Genomic DNA, 22,684 nt, shown 5'->3' on the forward strand with positions numbered 1-22,684 from the left:
TTGGTTTGCTGGATGTAAGTAAAAGAAGATTTAGGTAAGACCATGCGATGATTTAATATACCTAAAAAACTACTGCAAAAGAAAATTTCAGTTTTGCCAAGGACCAAACCAGAAATAATTTTAAGCTTTAGTAAACAAAAGGCTAGCATTAGATATGAGAAGATATTTTCTATCACTAAGGAGAGTAGATGTGAAATCACTATTGCTAGAACCAGTGTGTTCAAAATCATTGTTTATGAATAGTCACTAAAACATTTTGCAGGTGAGCTGCAATCTTAATTAAAAACCACAAGGCTGGACTCCAGTAATTCTAACAACATGCAGTTATTCCTCACACATTTTCTATTTACCACACCATTTGTGTAGGAGGCTCTTTCAAAACACTGAGTTTACCAAAAATTACTTCTTTATATTTCTGAAATAATGTCTTATCTACCTATTTCCATATTACTGAAAATATTTTTTAAAGAATAGCTTAAACCTGATATAATTTTATTTAAATGTACATATTCTCAGTAACAGTATTGAATTTATCAAGTTAAGTACATGAATACTAGATCTACATCAAATTTTCATCTGGTCACTGTTATGTACATCAGTTTCCACCATATTTTTCAGTCAGAACTATCATCAGACAAAACATTTCAAGTGGATATATTCACCAAAGGTTTCAAATTCTGATTTCCAGAAATATTTTACTCAAAGTAGGGTGCTTTTTTAATATAATTTTATGAATTGGTGCTGAATTAAATTGAAACCTTTCACTGTGACATTTCAAAAGAAGACATGAGTTGACCCATTTGAATATGAATTTTTAAAACTAAATACAGTGCAACTTGCAAAAAGTTCTCTACACCAAACTTGGAACAAAACCAAAACAAGGTTTCACATAACATTTCAGCTGCATTTTTATAGAGAAAACAAGTAATAAAGACTGCCCTTGCTACCTCCACACTCCAGCCACTGATGAGACTATAATACACTAGAGAGAAATGACAGAAACCTCAGCAACATGGAGAAGGGAGATACTCAGGATGCAAAAAGCAGCATGGAAAGCATAGAACATGGCAAGTGAAAGGAATTGTGAAAATAAAAAGAACGATTACAAAGAAACAAGCAAGTTCCACAAAAATGGCAACAACCCAGCACACATCAAACTCATTTGAAATTATTTATTTCAATTATGCTCAAATTTGAAATATTTTTAGAGAAAACTCTAAAATATATTAAAAGACTAAGCTGAATTAATAACACAGCACATCTTAAAGGGATGCTTACTATTGTTATTCTGCCCTATCTCAATTGAAGGGGTGACTAAGATACCTAAAGCAAAAGTAAAACCCATTAAATTAATTAAAATCATTCATCCTCTTCTCCTGCCAACCTAATTTAAGGTGTTACACTGTATCTTCAAATTTTTAATGTAAATCAAAAGCCCCAATTTCTCATGGTAATCCATTTAGAATACATGGAATACTTTCAAAAATACTTCACATTGTATAAGATTAGCACAAGTAGTATGCTTAGATATATACTAATGCCAACAACTTCTGAAAGATTAAGACAACAGAAGATGACAAAACATAGCTAATCAGAGTGCCAAGGTAAAAAACACTGCTCAGCAACACAGAAAAGTAACTGCTGTTGCACTGAGAGATCCACATATTTTTACCAAAAGGTTCTCATCAGAATAACCTGAACAGGAGAACCAGTTCCTACAAAACCTTCAGTCCAACACGGGAAGAAAGAGGGTACTCAGAAGGGCTCAACTGGGCTTCTTCACCTCCCACTTCTCTAAGCTGGTGCCATATTTGAAAGTAGAGGCACAAAGACAGATAATGTTTGTAATACATAGTAGGAAAAAAAGTACTTTAGAGAAAAGGGATCCCTGACTAGTTATGACTTCTGTTATCACACACAAGTTCCTTATAAACAAAAGATTTTAGTGAGTGGGGAAGAGCTGAATATTTCAGGACAGTATTTAAAACAGACAAAATCACTGATGTTCCTCCAGAGAACAATCTCATATAAACAATTCTGGTAGCAAGAGTAATTTAAAAGGTGCCTGCTTCTCTCCATATACTTATTTTCTGCTCCATTCCATACGCCTTATGTCGGTTATGTCAACGTGACTGCTTGGGATGATGCTGTAAACTGAATCATTGAAGTGAATTGGATGAAGGAGGGAGGGAGGAAACAGCTGGTTTTTCTTAACCCTGATCATGAAATGTTTTATTGAAAAGGAAGCTGCATAGTGAATAGTAAATTGTAGGTATCACAAATACAACATTTCATTCAAAACGACACGTATCGTTGCTATTCAAACACTCTTCCAGACAATTTATTTTTTGTTGAAGACTTCCAAGGGGCTCTGAGGTTCTGACATGGTAAATAATTTCAAACTGCCACACCAGAGGAATGAGAGAAGGCTCAGAGGACAACGGGTGGCAGTTTCTTCAGGTGAGAATACTGACTGAGGCACAGAGGAGCAGGAAGCATATCCCAACTGGCAGGTTTTTAACCACTGATAACCAGATGTTTACTCAAAATAACGTGGAAAACTTCCACAGCAGCACCTGAAAACTGCCCTCTGCTCCCTGGCTGATTCCAGGTACCATTCCATGAAATACAGGAGCAGTTCTACTGCCATAAAGGATGTCATCTGGTGATTGCTGCCAGGTAACTTTATGGCATCTATCCTTCCAAGCATGATCATTCAGTGGCTGCCATCATCTCTCCATTGAGGAGCTCAGATATCTGAGGCACAATGTGAGAGCTCTGAAGAAATAAGTAGCTCTCTAAATCCATCTTCATATACTACCAGAAAAAAGATATCCTTCTTGCTTTAGTTATTTAAAAGAATAGAAGAAAGAAGAAAAAGTTCTTTGTTTAAAGTAGATTTTTTAATATTTTTCCTAAGTAAATTTGAAAGTTGCATAATAACCAGTTTTAAGTATTATTTTAAAATTAATATAAACTGAAAAAAGTGAAAACCTAACAGAGAAAAAAAGATTTGTTTCCTTCTTGATTTATGTTTCCAAAAATCCTCGAAGCGAATTTGAAATTTAAGGAAAAAATCCTTCTTTTATGTTATTTTCATTAAAAATATTATATGAAAGGCAAAAATATTCTTCAATTTAGCTAGCTTATTTATTTTGGAAACACATAAAAAACCATCCACAAACAACAATTTAAAAAAAACAAACAAACTTCTTGTAGAGACTAGAACTTCTAAATGTAAAATTAGCATAAAAAATCCCATTCTAAAGATGTTTTGTAACACTAGCTATATCCAGACACTATGTTTTCATGAAACTAAGTAACATTTCCCACCAATTAAACTGTTGGAATAAAAAAAAAAAAATCAAGGAAGAACTATGTAAGTCTGCTTATTCCGCATTTCACATAGATTACCTGCTTTCCTCTATAAAAAGAGGCAACAGAATTTAAAACTATCCTGTTTACATCTATCCCAAATGAAAAGCTGAAATGTTTACAGGATCTGCTTGCCTACAGGAGCAACAATTTTGGAGTGTGTCCTTGGGCAGCTCTGTAACTGTAGCACCCTCTGCTGCTCTTTTAGTTCTAAAACATAATTGCACACTCAGCCAAGTAGAAAAAATAAAGTGTGTTGAACATGTTGTTTCTTGAAAATGAAATTATTAACTAATGCTATGTGCAGTTTACAAGAAAATGTTTGGCTATTACATATAGTATATTTTCAATCTTACACCACTTGAGCATTCTAGAATATCTTGTTGCTGTGACAACATCAGATGAAAACATACTAGATGAAAATTAGAAAATATTCTGTATTGCACTCATTAAAATTCTCCTTTACACAGTCTATAGCTTGCTTAGACTGGGGGTAAATAGTAAAGAGGTTTATATTTTGGCCCCAATAATTTCCCTTAATTTAGATGTTTACATAATCTGCAATGATTACTTTTAGGATAGAGTCATATAACTGCTTTCTCCCACTTGGAAAGGCAAGGGAAAGAGACACCCTCAAAAGCTCATCCTTGCAGAATTTTCCTCAATTTTTTGGACAATTTCTTCTGCCAGGATGAATGTGGCATGTGGTTGTGGGGGCCAGCTGATGCTATCCCACAATGCCAACACCAAACCTTCTGCCTGGGATGCATCAGTTCTTTTAAAGGACTATCTCAGGACTAGAGATAGGACATCTCTTTTTAACAGATGGCATATTGTTGTCTAAAATGAACAGACTGATTCTTTACTTCATTCCAGTCCTCTTTATGCATAGAAGTAAAGCTGAATGAAATGCATTTAGCACTGCATCCTGTCTGTGTGGAGAATTCATTTAGAGTTTTCATGTGGAAACCACTCTCCCACAAAGGATGAGCAGAGAGAAAAAAATTTCTACATTTTTCCAAGAAAGGGAAAACCTATTGCAACTTGTACTACGAATTTTCATTCACAGTGGCAATCCTACAGTGCAAATGCATCTTCACAAATCTTTTTCTGAAAGACAGAATACAAGTGTGAGTGTACAAATACAAAGTTTGAACGAGCCATTGTCCAGAGGCAATTTTCAGAGTTAACAACTGGGACCCTGCAATACACCACTGACCAGCTATTGCAATTGGCTCCCCTTTTATCCAGAAGTCTTCCTGGTGTCAGGCAGCACTTTTGGAAGCAGTCACAAGTATTCCTCAAAAGCTGCTTATTGATATTTTATATAATGCTGCCAGCTAGTGGCTCATCTTGTACTGAGTTGATACCTACTGGGAGCATAGGGACAGTGGCATTAACTGGAGTCTGCTCTACCACTTTTTTCTTGATGGTATATGATGATGTAGCTGTCAAAGACCATAAGCACAGAGATCAACATGGGAAACAGAGACCATAGAAACACTCCATGAAAGAGCTTGTTTTAACAGAAAGTACTTACTAGAAGAAACAAAAAAACTTCCCACAAACCACAAAAACCATGTTCTTTGAAACAAACGATTAAAAACAAAATTAAGTTTTTACAGAAGATAATCTGTATAATATAAAACTATTCCATAATCTAATAACTTCTAGGAAAAACATTAATCTTGTTGATTAATATTCAGTATGGCAACCAAAACAAACACACGAACCCTAAAACATTTCCCTGTTTTCAGATAACTCAGTCCAAGTCATTTAAGTGAAGCTTAGTGGCCAGTAAATAAATGCTGGCCATGCAGTGTGTCCCAAGAAAACGCTGAAGTCTGTAATTATTCAGTGCATGCCCCCCACAGAGCACGCTGCTGTGATAGTACATTCAGTTATGGCTAGCTCCATTAGCATTAGATATTAGGAGGAATAATCTGATACTGTCAAAGACCATTTCAGAAATATCTGGGGGTTTCTTACAGTACACTATGGTTTAATAATAAAAAGTTATTGGAGAACACTACAGAAATTATAAGAAACAGTCAACCTAATTTTAGAAGGACAACAGTAGTTACCTCTGGGGGTAAAAGGAGGCAAACACAACATCCTCATCATTTCCACAGTGGGTTAACACAAAGAGAGTCAAGAAATACACAGGAAAAGATCAAAGAAAGAGCCAATTTGAATTAAGGAATAATGGGAGTGCACAGAAATTCTGTCAGGTATGACCCAAATACAGCAGCTCAGTAAACACATGGTCGGGGGAACTTTACTATAATGATGTGACAGATAGTTACTCTAGCTTGGATACTAAGAACATTTATTCCATACAGGTGGTAGCAAAAAAGTGTGATTATTACACTCCAAGCCAGTACTACATGCTGCCAGAAGATAATAATTTTACAGTTACACTAACAGAGTGTAATCTAGAGTGCGTAGTAAAACAAGCATAAATCAGTAATATGTAGATCAATACAGACAGACACTTACAGACAAAGGCATTTAAAAATTGAGAAGCAGTGAATTTGGAAATTACTTGGCAAATGCTATATATAATAGCACAGCATGAACCCTCAAAGCAATTCAGAATCCAAAAGGACAAATGTGAATCTTTGTATAAAAAGAGAAACAGTGAGAACTACAAATGTCACATTACTCCTGTGTTAGCACTGGTGGAATGCCTATTAGAGTATAAGTCTTGTTCTACCATCTGCAATCAATAAAAAAGTAGCTGAAATACTGGAAGAAGTTAACAGAAGAGCTGACAGCACATGTATCAATAGGAAAACATGAAAATTTTAGCAGAGTAAATTCTTTATGTTAACACGGAAATCTATATAGATTGAGCACAAACTCAGTACCACACAAAGAACAAGAAACCATGTTACCACATTACACTGTCCCGATTCATTACCTGAAGCACTTTTAGACACACACACAGAGAAAGTATTTTATCTGCTGTTCAAAATAAATGCTTAATTTGTTATATAATGACCTAATGTTTATTGAAACATAGTTTTGAAATACTAAAACTGGAATTTTAAGATAGAACACATATATATCAAAACAGTTTCTATATCATTGGCTTGATAAGGAAGGGGAAACACGTGTATTGCTTGAATATCTGGCAAACTTGACCAACTTTATCAGTTTCCTTATTTCAAAACAAACAAAACAACCCAAAAGATAAGGCAGAAGAACCAACCAACAATTATATGTGTATATCTCAATGTTAATTATATAATAGTAATTACTCATCACATCAAAAATGTTTCAATATGTTTGCTCAGCTTTGTTTCCACAGCCTACCACAATTTGATAATTCAAGTCCATTAATAGCATAGATAATTTTATTAATAAGTATACTGAAGCAGAGCCATACTGGGTCAGACACTGATGGCCCACTTAGAGCTCATCTTGCCTCAGGTTAATGCAGCCACTTAGACAAGAGTGAAAGATCAGGACAACATATCATAGTACTGCCCCATTAACTCTCCAAACACCCAGCACTTCCTAAGCTGTAAGTGATGTCTCTATATTTTAACAGTAAATTTTCCCTGCACAATTTTCCCCCTTTGCTTTTTGAATTTATTTCATATTTTAGGATCCAAAATGTTCTGTAGGAAGGAATTTCACAACTTGACTGAGTGCTTTCTTTTGTGTTTCTCTGGTTCAAGTTTGTTCTCAAAAAGCTAGAAGTGCCCCTGATTGCTTTCCATGTTCCTGCACTGCTGTTCCCACACAGTCACAGCTGGCCCCTGGCCAACACAAATCAATGGGCAAAACTAATGTTTCATCCAGTACAGCCCAGTTGCCCTAATGTTCCCACCATAGCCACAACCAAAAATAACCTGCACTGAGAGAACTTAAGTGTGCATCCAACACAAACAACTGTGTTATATAAAACTGTAATGCTATAGTAACTCTGACCACAGTAATGGAGTTTCCCAGCTAAATGAAGTGGCTATTGAGGGCTCATACAGAAATGTTTCATATTGTACAGTTAGACTTTTATCACCATAGTACATAGTGCTTAAATAAACAGTGACTTACAGACATTCCCCGTGTTGTCAAAACTTGTAAGAACATCTTTCACATTTAAGAGGCCACTGTGAAACCTGGAAGAAAATATAAACAGTGACTTTACTGACACATAAACCATAAAAAAAAAAAATCCTATCTTCAAAAAAGAGATTTAATGTATGCATTCACTTCTCACCACCCCCTTTCACAGTGAAGGTACTGCTGTAGCCACCAGGGGGAAAACAAGGGGATAATCACCAGTCTTCAATGTTTCAGCACTGAAATCCATGAATCAGGAGGAATGTGCTTCTCAAAAGGGAAATATTTACAAAGAGCATCAATTTTTATTTAGTTGTGGAAGTCACAAAGAGGAAAGGAAGAACTTTGGTAAAGCAATTTCTTTGAAAGGGAAATCCAAAGAGTATTTCTGAACAGCAGCTGTATGCACATTCCTATTTTCTCCCACAAAATCAAGAACACTTAATTAAATTAATGCTAATGATGAAATTGATTAATGTGTTCAGTGAACTGCATTTTCTTGGTTTACATTTGCATAACCCATGTGAAATAAACATCCAAAAGTGAGGATAATAAATTAATTACCTAAATTTCACACACCAAGTGAAAATTTTAGAATGCAAGGAATGAAGCACTGACAGCAACAGAAAGAATAAGCCCCAAAACTGAATAAAAATATACCTAAGATTTGCCTTTAAATGTGCAGTGGCACACACATAAAGCATTTAATCTTGTTTAAAATATTCCAAACTAATCTAAGCCCAAAACAAAAATAAATATTGGTCTTACAGTTTACAACAATCAGATCACACAGCTGTTTCACAAATGCATTAAAGAAAATCTGGAATGAATTCATCAAGGCAGCAAAATATAAAAAGAGAGGGTATTAATAATGCTTCAAATATAGCTTCTAAGGCTGTTTGGGAACACACTAATTTGAAATACTAAAAACAATGCAAAAAATCCAAGAATTTTAGCACCTACAAAATCAGTTCTCATTCTCTCAGCTGTTCTTTCCTGAAGAAAGATTGCTGCAAGAATTGAAAGAGAAAAATAACCCAACAATCGTTTTACAAACATGAAATTGAATATTTATTGTGAAAAACCCACTATTTATAGTTTCTGATAAGCATAAGCAGTAAATAAAGAAACATTAACTAGTTAAATTTTGAGAAGCATTAAACAGCAACTAGAAAATGAAAAACAAAATGGAAATCAAACTGAACTGAGCTCATCAGCAGGGACAAAAATACATGAGAGATGTTGCAAAAGATTCAACTGGATATTAATGCTCTTCTCCCAGCTACATAAAAGCAAAACAAAATTACATGCCTTGTCTGCAGAGGAAGACTACAAGAATGCTGATGGATCATGTAGATTTTTAATGTAGTTCTTTTTTGCAAGTTTGTTTTCCACCATATTGGACAACTAATGCAACAGAGCTGGTGCAAGGGAAATGACAAGAAAGGAGATAGGATGGGTAGTTCTGCCAGCCACAGAGCTTCCCTTTAAACTCCCCCCTGCTGATTCCTCAGAACCCTACAAACTCTGTAACTCTGCACATGTCTGGGGCTCTCACATAACTGTGAATGTCTCATCTCTAAATGAATGCAAATGGAGGGTGGGAGATGCTGTGGAAATAAAGAAATATTTTATTCTCTGTTGGCATGCAAGTGGTCTTGGGATAACATGTTTTGGTTTCTTTTTTTCCTCCCCTCAATTTCTTCATGTAAGTAGTTCATATCTAAAGGAGATTTATCATGTAACCCTCCAAGTGAAGCAAACAAACATAAGAATAAAAATTTAGTAATCTAGTACCAGTAGTTCAACAGAATGAAGAAAGAAAAACAGAAGTAAGTGAAGTGTTCTGGTCTGGAAAAGAATACCATTTATATACTTCAGGGTCAAAAGGTGCACAAAAAGGAGAAATTATAAAACCATAGCACTAGCCAAACTGCTTAAAATTTGTGGAGCCCAAAAATTGAGGAATTTAACATAATCTCTTACTGCAGACAAGTTTTAGGACTGAGGAAAGCAGCATGCCAGCAGCTGATGTACCTGTGAAAGGGAGACCTCAGGAAGACACACTTCCAAACAGCAATGGCCATGTTTCTCTATTTGGAGATCTGTACTAGTGGAGCCTGCAGACAAACTCTGCACCACCCATTCCCCAACTCTTTTCCATCAAAGGCCTTACTCACAGACTAAAAGTTACATGCACCTGTAAACATAGGTGTTCTCTAACCTCGAATTCTGCCATAAACAGTGTGCTACTCATTCCTGCACCTAAAAAACAGAGGTGTAGTTTGGGATCCACTGCCCAGGACATACATCCTCAGCAGTTTTGTAACAGCTGCTGCTTCACTGTCCATGCCATCAGTTGCTCATCACCAAATCCAGAGAAAACTGCTGAGATATAAGATGTGCTGCATCCATGTGTGCCTGCCACCATCACAGCTTTCCACAGTGCAGCTGACAAACACAGAGTCTTAAGAGTTATGTGCACTGAGTTATCAAAGCCAAGGGAAGGAATCACAGAAGTTTGGGATTAAACCCCAACCTTAAATTTCCATAAATTTCCACAGTATGCAGTGCTTTAGAACGTGTCATGGATGCCACACAGTTCAAAGTTCAAAGCTCTGATTGCTACGATCAACAAAGTACTTCAAAAAAGCACAGGAAAGCATCATGGGGAAAGTGAATTTTAGGCTGGCATGGTTAATCTGATTCATAGTGTTCTTATAATAAAACTCCAAGTACAATAGGCAAAAATTTCTATGGCTGAGGCAGTGAATAATAGAAGACAAAGCTATGAACAATAAACCAATTCAACTCATGTCTCTCCTGATACAAAGCAAAGCAGAATTCCTTACTCTGGACTACAAATAAATCAACTTTGGATGAAGTCAGAGAGAGTGAGATCAATCTTTAAATATATAAATGTTTCTTCCTCTCCAATTCGGGCAACACAAGTGGTATAGTTTTACATGTGTATAAAAATATATATGGATAGTACAAAAAAAATCCTTCAGTAGGTCCCTAGTAAGGCATGCTTTTCATCAACCAGAATGAAACAAAAGTAGGTTCCTTCTTTTCTTTTTTATTATTCTTAAACTGAATGATGAAAAATAACACAAGTATGTTCCTATATTCACTTTTAAAACCTACAAAGATAGAATATATTTCCACATAATATTGAAAAGGGAAAAAACCCCCACAACACATCACCATACATAATTAACCTACATATAAATTAAAAGTATTTTTGTGAAAAAGGAAAGATGGGATAATGGTAAAAACTTACTGTTAAGGGTACTTCACAAAAAGGCTTGGTGAATATGACCATCACTTGTTACAGTGGCCCACTAAGAACCTCAGAGTTGTTGGCAAACTTTGCTATCTGATCAGATGCTCTTTCTGAGTATAACAAAAAAAGTCAACTCTTCTTTCACTCCAGTTCTAGACCACAACTTAACATGGCAAGAACCTGAAACAAAGCTTCTTTGACTACAATCCCTTTTCACAAATACACACATCTTGGGTAATATGATGGAAGTCATAGCCTGACCAGTGAATAAAAGAAGTATGTTGCCAAACCACTTTTCATCTCTTCCCTCTATTTCCAGCTCCTGGGGTCAACCCTTCATGCTGCTAAATTCACATGTTATCTCTTAGAATGCAATAAATGGAAGAAAGCAAGTTTGTCATATCCACATAAATTGTCTGTAAGAAGTAGGTAATATTCCTTGAAATTCATTCCCCTTCACTTCTAAAATCTCTATCCTAAAAATAAAAAGCCATTAAAGAATAAAAATGTTATTAGCAGAAATATCCAAGAGGAGCAGCCAGTGGAATTCAGTCCTATACCATCTTCTAACACACTGCTTGCCACAGACAAGTGGTGTCTCTGCATGCCCCTCATTTCTAAACCACAGGTCTAGAATCATCTAATAGTTTCTGTCATATTTTTATCTACAGGTTTATTCATATTCACAATAAAGACATGACATCTTGCAAAGTACACTTAATACCTTTTACAAAAATTTAACTCTTCCTGTAACCTGCTGACATTGTTCTTTTCAGTTCTGCACTTGAGTATTTGAAACAGCAAATGACTGATCAATGGAAAATATTTTACCACAGAAATAACTTATTTCTGCACTGTTTTCTTAAAATGAGCCTACGATTTTCAAAGCAAATCCATATCCTGAAATAGAAAATTTGAAGATATTGATTGCTCCTTTTTTAACTCAAATAAAAGAACAATTTTCCTGTCTAAAATGCAGGCACCATCTCCACAGTGAGATACTGCATCTTTACGATCTATAATCACTTCATTGCTAAAACTATTAATATAAAATTGTAATTTAAAAGCACATTCCTGATGAAGAATACAAGGATTTAGAAATGCAGCATTAAATAAATATTTTTAAATAAGTCTATTTACTTACTATATACCTTCCTTTCACGGAGAAAACACATATTCGGCACACGCACAATTTTTTAACAGCAAAGTCAAATATTGCCACAGTTAAGTAGAACTTGAAAAAAGCTAACAAACACACCTGAAAGTTCTGTGAATAAAATCTCTGGGGAGATGTGGAGACTGGTGCTGTCTATGTCAAGCTGGAGTGCTTGGAGGTCCCCCTGGGGAGAAGCCAACTGAGAGCTGATGGGTCAGGATTAAAGGGAAGGCAGGGACTGGTGACATCATAGGAGGCGTTTGCTACAGGGACACCAAGCAGATGAAACCCTCTAGAGACAGGGACAGGAGCAGCCTCACATTAACAACCCCTGGGGTCCTTCATGGGGACCTTTAACCACCCCCATATCTGTTGGAGGGGCAACACACCAGGACATAAAAAAATCCAGGAGGTTCCTGAAATGTTTCTTTTCTCAAGAGGAACCGACAAAGAGAAGTGCTATGCTGGATCTTGTTCTTTCCAAAAGGACAGGCTGATGGGAAATGTGAATCTCCAAGGAAGACTTGGAAGCCATACAATGGTGGAGTTTGAGATCCTTAGGGCAGTGAGAAAGGAACTCTGGACTTCTGGAGAGCAGACTTTGGCCTCTTCAGGGATCTGTTTAGTAGAATACCATAGGATAAAGACCTAGAGAGGAGAGGGGCACAAGAAAGCTGGCTAATATCCAAGGATCACCTCTGGAAAGATGCATCCTGACCAAGAGCAAGTCAGACAAGAAAAGAGGCCTAGGTGGATGAACAAGAGCTCCTGGACAAATTCAAGCACCAAAAAGAAACCCACAGAGTATGAAAGCAAAGTTAAGTAGCATGTGAGAAATAGACAGAAATTGTCTGAGCATCCAGGGTTCAGGTCAGGAAAGCTAAAGCTCAACATCAAGACAACAACATCAGAGACAAAGATGTGCAGGAACATTAAATACAATACAAATCCAGATGAGACTACACTAATTAAATGAGGTTTTGAATTATAACACAGATTTCATTTTGACACACTTTTCACTGCTAATATATCCCACACTTACAAGACACTCCTTTTGATACCCCAGTGAATACCCCAGTTGATACCTACTGTGAAGCACCTTAGTACCTAAATAAACATCAAGAGACCACTTTCCACCATGTATTTGGAATCTACATTTCATTAAGCACACTGGAGATCATTGTTTAGCCAGAAGAGTTATGGGGATTTTTAAAATGAGTTGATGATGTTTCACTTCAAGGATCTAGTCAAAATGGCACCAAAATTCATCTTCATTTTTTTAAGCTGAAAATTGCCTTACACTGGGACTTCTGACTTTCTGCTTTGGAAGATTTGTTATTAAGAATGATGCAAAAAATATCAACTAGTGACAGAAAAACATGGCATAAACTCCTCTTTCTGAGATGTGAATCCAGCCTGAATTTAGTCAGAGAAACAGCTAAACCAACAAAACTCAGAAAAGCACAGACATGACTGGTAGCTCCTGCAAAAGCTTCTATTTGCCTGACAAACTGGTCCCAAGCCCCTCTAGAGCAGTAATTTCAGCTAGGTCATAGCATATCTGAATATACAATTTGATCAGTTTTGACAGCCCTTGAACTGATATAGCTTGACCTTTATACTCTTTGCCAAAAGCCACTAACAACCTTATGAACTTTCTGAAGTATTTAGTCTCGTCAAGATATTAGCTGACAACCCATTTAACATTGAACATATGCAATAAGCTTTTCCAAGAAGATGTTAATGCATAAGGAAAACAAATGTAGATGAAAATTCCAAAGCACTTTTGTCAATATTTTAGAGGGGTCACAGCAACATTTTTTTTTCCTGACAAAAAAAATATAAAAAGGCTTTCCTATTCAAGCATGCTGTTTTGGATTCACCTGACTCCAGTTATTGTTAATATTATGCTCTTGTTAAAATAGTTTCTGCTGTTTAATATTATTATAAATAATATTTTGCCAATGGACAGAGAAAAACAAGGGAATACTGTCAGATATACAAAGAATCCTTAAGTTTCCCATAGATGATCAATTCTCAAAGATCCAGGAAGGCTTACTCCGAGATTTCTTATCTTCTAGATATGTAAGTTTCAGCTGCTCTGTTATGCACGCTAAACTATTATGCTGATCGCCTAAATTTCTTCTTCTGCAAAAACAGGGAAGAAACTTTATTTAACACTGACTTATGGTAAAGTCAGTTTTGTTGTAGTCTATTTATACCTTGTTCCTGGCAAAAAAACACAGTATTTTCTCCTTCCCTTCTTCACCTCCTGCAATATCCTGAAATAATAAGTAAACTCCATGTATTGTCACTGTTTGGTGTGGAGAAGACATTTTAATATAGCAGTGTAAGACTAAGAAAGCTCTGATCTTTGCAAAATGATCAGTGATTGCTATTTTTAGAGGTCACTGAATATCTTTTGGAAAGGAACAAATGCAGGGAAAACAAAATCCCCACAAGAAGGAAATGTCCATAGTCTCCTAAATATTAATTTTTGGAAAGTGGTGTAAGCCTGCTCCAGTATAAAAACTATGCATTTCCACTGAAAAAGATTAAAGAAATTCAATAAAATAACTCATAAATAAACATGCTTGTTCAAAATCTATAGTTGAGATGTGTCCTATTATCAATGAAACTACTATTAGGCAAATAATACCAAATAAAATGATGACAAAGAAAGTGGTAGAAACAGAAGCACACAAATACCAAAGCAGGATCAGTCTGACATTCCCTTGGCTTCTGTACTGCCAGCACAGGTGAGCCTTAGCTCATCTCCTACCTCAAAACTCCAGAACAAGTAAATTGAGTGTCACAAGCCATAACAGCAAACTAAAGGAGCTCAGGGATGCACTCTAAGGGACTGCAGCCTTGTTCAGCCCAAATTCTACCTGAACACCTTCTGTTTCCTATTCCCAGCATGCCTCTGAAAACCTAGAAACAAGGAATCGGGACACTACCCAAAAGCATTATGTAGATTGTCCGTGTTTGAACTAGTCCACAGCATTCACTGGTGGCTTACAGGAAAAGTCAACCTATAGAAAAACACTGCACCTACTTCTATTCAAACAGCAATTTTCCAGTGGAAAAGTTCCCTTTTAAACCCTTTTAACATCACTGAGTGTAAGCTTGGAAAATGGAAAATTAGGACTTGGTAAAGCTCTAAAAAATTTTGTTCTTGATTTTACATCCAGATGCAAATTTAGAATGATCTGCTTATAGTGTTGTGGGGTTCCTTTAGTTTGGTTTGGTCTTTTCTCATGGGTTCATTTTAAAACCTTGCAAAAATGTTGCAGTTTAATGATGATCACTTGTTTGTGTTAGATCTTAATTTCCAAACTTGACTTTAATTTAAAGTCCCAGGTAAACAAAAATGCACATTTTGATTTGGGCTCTCCGGAACATCTTCCACTGCACAGAGAATGCAAAATCCTCCATCCTCAGAGACCTAATTAGATGCTACAGAGCAAGTATCAATTCAGGGATTCTTAAGTTACTATTGCAAACCACCTGAGGCAAACCAAGAATGGTAGAGAGAAAACTGAATGTAATAAGAGTAAAGAAAAGAAGAACAAAAACAAAACCCCACAAACATATCAATGAATGGGAGTTATAAACAAAGTTACTGAGAATTCACTGACATTCCTTCAGAGAGTTTTTTGAGGGGGAAGTAAGCTTTCTGTGGCTTTGTGTGTCCATAGACTTTTTTATTGTCAATTTTTTCAATACAAATGACCTGCCCTAATATAACAAAGATTACTTCATTAAGTATATATTATTTGGTAGGAATTTGGCTTCCAAATTATCACTGACATGTAAAAGAAGCACTAAGAAGAAAACTGAATAAAATACAGATCATTACCAAAAACCTTTTAGAACATTATTAATAACATCAAGTCATAAAAAAAATTATTAAGACCACAAATAACTGCATTCAGGGTTTTTTAATGTCTTATTTATAGCTGAAGAATGTAAAAATGGAAAGTTTTAAAAATATAAAATACATGCTCATATTTGCCTTCTGTTTCAGCTACAAGCATCAGTATTTTCAGTCAAGCTCTGCCACTTCAGTGAAATGTACCAGAAAGATCAGTCAGACAAGCTGCTTACTGTAACAAACAACTAAAAATAACATTTACCAGTTTATTTGCAAACTATGCCCTAGTTACACAAAACACTGGAAGAATGACTAATGAGTTTTATATTGGAGGCCCACTCAAGATCTTAGTCCGTACTTAAAACTTAAATTGTGCTTACCTTAAGGAGACACTGTACTTGGGATAAAAGATGCTTCTGTACTGAACCCAGGTCCCAGTTTCCTCTTCTGTATTCTGGTTTTCTATTGAAAAGAGATTGAACGATGCAAACCTTCTTACAGATACTTGTTGGAGATGCACGTCTTTCAAGTGCTTTTTCCTCAGAACCTTTGAAATGAAGAACAAATTAAACATTAACAATGAAATTTCCAAGAAAAGAACATACCCATGCCTATTTAAGTGAAGAGGCAAACCATAATGGCTATGCTATGAGGTAGTAGTTTTGAATAACCAAGTATGTCAAGCCTGAACAAAATATAATGGTATTGATGGTAAAGGTCAAGAGAATGAGTTAGGAATTATGTCTCAATACCTGTAAAGCAAATGTACTGTGTTCAGAAATACACAAAGTTGCTTTTTTAAGTCACACTCCAACAAATGCATGCAAAAATTAGAGGGGCAAACTGGGTTCTCCCCATCCTCTCATTTTACCAAGTTTCACAGCCCAATCAGTGCCTCCCAGAGCAATTTCTGTGCCCCTCACTGTCCCTATAGAGGGGGGGGAGAAAGTCAACAACAACAACAAAGGTATCTTTCACAGAATTTCAATGACAAACTCAAAACATGATCTTCAGGTGCCCCAGTGCTGTGTGTTCCCCTGACAGACTCCTTCCTAGCCTAGAAGTCTTCTGCTGCACATTTACAGAGATGCTGCCAAAGTTGAGAAAATTGCTCCCTAAACCCTTTCAGACACCACAACTGTATATTCCCCTAACAGGCCCCCATGAGGGGACTGACACATGAGCCAGACTTCAGGTGAGCCCCAAAACACTCTGAGAGCACCAAGTTCAGTGCTAAGAGACTGAAGAATTCAAGGCAATGACACAGACAGAATGTCATTTGCATTTCTTAAATGATTAAAATACTTGTTCAGGAAAGTGAAAACTCTCTGTCCTGCCTAGACTGCTGCACTCAACCATCTTCAGGGAGTGAGGTATCAACCCCTCTGTGCAGGAAAACCCAGCACTCAGCTGGTTTGAGCTGTGCCATTGCTCAAAGGCAGCCAGCATTTCCCTGCCAGACAAACAGACTTATTCCTTAGGGCAGTGATGTGGAAGGAGAGGCGTCCCGGATTTAACTTCTTTCTCCTAACATTGCAGAGAATACATAAATAGGTGCCATTTCATTTATAAAATTAAGGTGCATATGCAGTCCCCAGTGATGGATTAAAAAATAAATAAATAAATAAAAGCAGAAAAAAAAGCAGAAATTAAAGCAGAAAATAAACTCATGACTATAAATTGATAGAGGTACAAGGAAGAGCACCATTGAGTAGGACAGCACTGCAATTTACAAGTTTTTGTCAACTAGAGATAAATCAAATGAGAAACAGCTCTCCAGAATTATGAAACTTGAAATAGAAGCTTTGCATACAGGATGTGTACCAAAAAAAAAAAACAGGTTAGTGATTTTTTGCTGTACCCAACTTATGTTGACATGCTTTACCTAAAAATGCACTCACATTTAAAAGCCTTACAGGTTGGGGCTATGACCTATTATTTTGCAGGATATTTGGAATTACTACATATGTGAGCAGAACAATTGTATTTGCTACACTGTTGGTTCCTAACAGCAGGTCTGAGCACCAGGGTTACTGCTTTTGGAGCTATTTTCATTGGCAGGTCTCAGCATATGAAAGGCACAGGCATTTTCCATGAAATATTAAAAATGTCTGGGTGCTGTCCACACTGCTTCTGTAACACGTGAGAAAAATACACATGAAGGAAAACACAAAAATATCAAAGCAGGAGGACAAAAATAAGACCAGCAAAATGAAGACCTTCATGAAAACCAAATGGACTATCTTGACAACTAAAGAAAACCAGCAAGACCTAATTTTCAGAAGAGTGTGTTGTTTGGGGACTTCTTTAAAGCAATAGCAAACCATTATTATTACCAGGAAAAAATAAACCACAGCAGCAACAACACTTTTCTATTTTCAGTTTCTGTTGTACAGAGACATCTTATAGTCACTCTGCAAAATTCATTCCCTGGGTTAGCAGAAAATCTCATGAGCATCTGAATACTCAAAGAACATTTCTCCCACAGCCTCAAAAAAAAAAAAAAAATCAAGTGGTCTAAGATCTGAAAATTACAACAGCAGGTCAAATCTTTTAAAACCCTAAGTATAGCTGAGAAAACAGCACAAATTGAGAATATGTTACATTATTCATATCTAACTCTGTTTTTTTTACATATGTATCAAAAGGGGATTTTTCTCAAGTCTGTTTCTAAAAGGATCACAGTTGTGTTAAACAGACTAGAAAGTTAAATTGCTGCTATAGAATAATCCACCGATAAAAACAAAAGGTGACAAACCTACCTCAATTCATCACCAGTGTCCTGCTCTACAAAAATTGTGGTAAAATATTACCTCAGAACTCAATTGCACTGCCCTAGGTATTTAGCCACAGTATTAGGACCACATTTAGGACTCCTTATAAAATCTAAAACTGATTGGTATCTATTAAAAAAAAAACCTCTCCAAAAAGAATCTCCCACAAACAACATGGAAAAAGGCAGTCACCTGAAATTCCCTGTATTTAACAGTGCAAATCCTTGTGCTAGGCCTAGTTGCAACTAGAGCCAAATTCACTAACAGCTCATGGTTTACAAATCTCTGCCAGCTCTCAGGCAGTGACTGCAACATAGTGTTTTGTACATGCAAGAAAGTTTCTACACAATCAGCTACGACATGATCTGTAACTGCACTCTAAAAATAGGACAACAGTATTTATTTTTACAAATAATTTATTTACCGAATTGTTTTATCCAAGTGTAAATAATTTACAAACTCAGGAGTAACAAAACATGGAAAAAAGATCTGGAACACAGGCACCCTTCACAGAGAGAAGAGCAGGAAGAGATAAAAATTTGTTTTAGAAGTGTCTCTGATGAGGAAAAAAAAGTGTCATTGACCTGCCCTCACTTTAGCTTTTATTTTTCAATTCTGGAAGATAAAGTACATTAGCAAGTGAGCAAGATATACACTCTCAGGCATGTGGTGTGACTCTGGGGAATAGTCCTGTGCAGGGCCAGGAGTTGAATTTGATGATCCTTGTGTGTCCTTTCCTGCTCAGCACAATCTGTGATTCTGAGACTTGTGTGAGAAGAGCAAGAGGAAAGTAACAGGCAGGATAAACAAAAAAAACTTACAGACTTCATGAAACTTTCTATAGGGGGCAAACGTACACATAGGGAGGAACCTAATGCATGCCTACTGCTCTAACTTCCCTGCTGAAAACTACTGACTGGATAATGCCTTCAGCCACAGAGACTAGCAGAGCTCAAAACACAGCCTTAAAGAACTTATCCAGCAGTTTACAAATGCATAGTAAATGGATAACTTCCCTCAGCAATTTTTTTGAAATGAAAAAAATACTTTCCTTGATTCTGACAGACTAAGTTTAAAAATACTGCCCAACTTCAAACTCAGTACATATAAAAAACATTTCATTGATAAAGAGCACACAGGTAATTATGCAAACCCCTGGTTCTTTATGCTAGCTTCATAGGATACCTCATAAAAGGGCTTTTTTTTCTTAATTAAATCAGCGAGCATGCACTCAAGCATCCTTACCACAGTAAATCAATTTGTGTGTGCATTGAATGAAAGTAAATTCAAGATACAAACACACCACAGAACTGATTTCACGTAAGGCATTATTATAAGCAGTATGAAAAGTGCTTTTAAAAGCACTGTAAGAAACACTTTGACAGTGCTCCTTTAAAAATGGATTTAAAGGGAGCTTGATACCTTCTTCCAATCCATAGATAGATCTGAGCAGCACTGTAGCAAAGAGCACAAAACTGATTTTTACTTCAGATGTACCAGCAAGATTAAATTGATCCTTGCTCATTGTACCATACAAAAATCAACAGAAAAGCTAAAGAACATGGAAAACCAAGGGAATCTGCAGAGGAAAAGGTCACAGATACATGTAGTTTGAAAAAAAAAAAAAAAAAAAGAGAAGCCTTCTCCCCAAATACCTACATGCACTCTTCCACAACCACATTCCATTGTTATGAAAAGCTCCCTATGATTTTAAGAGACAGGAGTATGCCAAAGGCACTATATGTTGAGAAGAAATAACAGCTAGTATAGCCACAGAGCGCAGCTCACATAGTCTGCTAGAACAGAAACTTACTAAGACAAAGCTGATACTCCTACCAGTAACTTTGACATTTCCCGCTTTGGAGTATAATAAAACAGAAGTTGGTCCTGTTGAACAGGAAACCAAAAGCACACACAAAGTGCAATATTGATGTCCTCAGGGCTCCCACTGTGACCCAGCTGCAGCCAGGTGTCCCTCCCAACCCAGCTGCCACCACTGACTCAGTGCCACCTTCCTGCCCTCTCAGGGACAGCCGTCCACAGGCAACTTCGGATGTACATCTACACAGAACCGAGGGCTGTAAATTTCACATCCCATAACAGTAACAGCCAATGAAACAGACTAGAGTTCTTAAGCCTTTATGCCTACATTCATCTGCAGAGGAATCCTTTCCAAATTGCACTGCTCCGAAAAATAAAAAAAGTGTGGAAGGCTGCAGCTGAGAAGCTGCCGTTTCCCACAGCACAGGTGTCACCACTTGCTCCTCCTTCCTCCTCACCCTCCTGCAGGCACAGCCCCCCAGCAAAATGCGGTTTTCACTGCCAGCTGAGCGGGGTCTCGCCCCAGTTCCCCACCAAAGGCACTCTGGGGAGGCAGGGAGCAAAGAGCAGGAATGAGTGGCAGCCACGACGACCAGCCCCAGCGGCATCGACGGAAGGTGTCAAACTATGGCCTGAAAATCCCAAGGTGCCCTCAGGCCGTGGGGTGCCATTGGGATGCTGGCCCTCCTCTCTTCACACAGACCATGGACATTTCTGGGGATCTACTTCAGGCACGCTTTAGAATAATAAAATCACAGAATAAACTGGGTTGGAAGGGACCCGTCAAGACCACCGAGTCCAACTGCTGGCCCTGGACAGGACACTGTCAGAGTCACACCATGTGCCTGAGAGCATTATCCAAACACTCTAACGCTGTCAGGCTTGCCTGACACCGCTTTCCTGGGGAGCCTGTCCCAGTGTCCAGCCATCCTCTGGGTGAAAAACCTTTCCCTAATACCCAGCCTAAACCTTCCCTGCACAATTTCAGGCCGTTCCCTTAAGACCTGTCATCTATCACGAGAGTGAAGGGATCAGTGCCCGCCCCTCTGCTTCCCCTCACTTTAGAGAGGGCCGGGCGCATATATGCACGTTTATGTTTTCATAATGATCACATTTTCCCTGGAGAGTGCTGCAAGCCCCTTTACATGACCCACCACAGTAGAGCTCGCAATGATCCTGTAAGAGGTGCGGGCAGCGCGGGATTCCCGGCACAGCGCGGCCCGAGGCACAGGGACAGACCCCGCGCTGCCCTCACTGCGCCGCCCGCCCGCCATGCCGCCCTCCCGCCCGCGGGCTCCCCCTACCTGTCCGAGCAGCCGCCAGCGGGCTCGGGCCGCCGCCGCGCCGCTCGCCCCGCACCTGGAGCCCGCAGCCTCGGCCATGCGGCGGCGGCAGCGCCGGGGGCTGGCGCGGCAGGAGAGAGAGAAGGAGGGAGCGCTGTCTTGGGCGGCGGGGATGCGCCGCTGAGCATCCAGCGGCTGCGGGACCGGCCGGGCTAGGGATGGAGCGGGAGGAGGGGCGCGGCCATCTTTGCTAAGGGCAGCGCCTAGCGACTCTCGGAGGCTGAGGAAGTGCGACGCTCTTCAGGCCCGGCACGGCGGGGACGCGCCTCAAGACAAGTCGCCCGTGGCCTCCGCGCCCGGGGACGGGACTGGGTGTGGCACGGCAGCCAGCCGGGAAAGCCGCGCTAGGCACCGCGCCCGCCCGCCGCCGCCCGGCGCTGACATCAGCGGCGCTCGGCCTCTGAAGCGCCCCGCCGCCATCCTAGGTACGGGCAGCGACCCCGGGAGCGCTGCCCTGGCCCGGCGTCTCGTCCCGGGCTGCCCCGGCCCGGCGGCAGCGGGAGGAGCGGCAGCGGCACGGCGAGTCCTTGCGCGGGCCGCGGGCGGACGGGCAGCGCCGGCGGACAGGGGGGCCCGTCCCCTGCAGCGCTCCTGAGAACGGGGTTCGGCTCCTGCTGCCCAGGGACCCTCGGGAGGGAGCGTGGGTTTGGTGTTAGGTGGTGGGGAAGTAGCGGGGAGCGACTTCTCCAAACTCTCCCGGTGTTCTGTCCTTCAGCGTTTGGACGTGCACGGTTGCGCCTCCCCTTCTCCTCATAGTTTCCCTGAAGTCAAACTTCGGGCCGCTAGCAATGTTCAGGTTAAAATGTGGGTGCCAGTTGTTAACAAACAGACTAAGTTTTACTTATTTTCTTACTTGATTTACCTCACTTTTCTTTGAAAGAAAGTTTACACTATGTCTATTCATATGTGTGTACGTGTATTTACACTTGCAGTTTATGTCATGTATATTTCACACACGCAGTGTAAGTGATCAGCAGTTTG

General features: G+C 38.7%; 1 protein-coding gene across 2 annotated transcripts in view; it reads right to left on the reverse strand.

Annotated features, from left to right (window-relative positions):
• The window catches only part of CAMKMT (calmodulin-lysine N-methyltransferase), a 211,953-nt gene extending 189,391 nt beyond the window's left edge, over nt 1–22,562 (reverse strand). Inside the window, exons 1-3 of one of the 2 annotated variants that reach the window (XM_079299075.1) lie at nt 21,665–22,562; nt 16,146–16,312; nt 7,438–7,502 (exon numbers count right to left, since the gene is read on the reverse strand). In XM_079299075.1, coding sequence (XP_079155201.1) covers nt 7,438–7,502; nt 16,146–16,312; nt 21,665–21,742 — 310 coding nt within the window. In that variant the 5' untranslated portion in view covers nt 21,743–22,562. Of the gene's footprint in view, nt 1–7,437; nt 7,503–16,145; nt 16,313–20,375; nt 20,654–21,664 lie in introns of those variants that run through there. The other variant, XM_079299076.1, reaches the window with a different exon arrangement.
• Between the last annotated feature and the right edge of the window lie 122 nt (nt 22,563–22,684).

This window comes from Erithacus rubecula (genome assembly GCF_903797595.1).
Source record: "Erithacus rubecula genome assembly, chromosome: 2".
In the NCBI taxonomy this organism is placed as follows: domain Eukaryota; kingdom Metazoa; phylum Chordata; class Aves; order Passeriformes; family Muscicapidae; genus Erithacus; species Erithacus rubecula.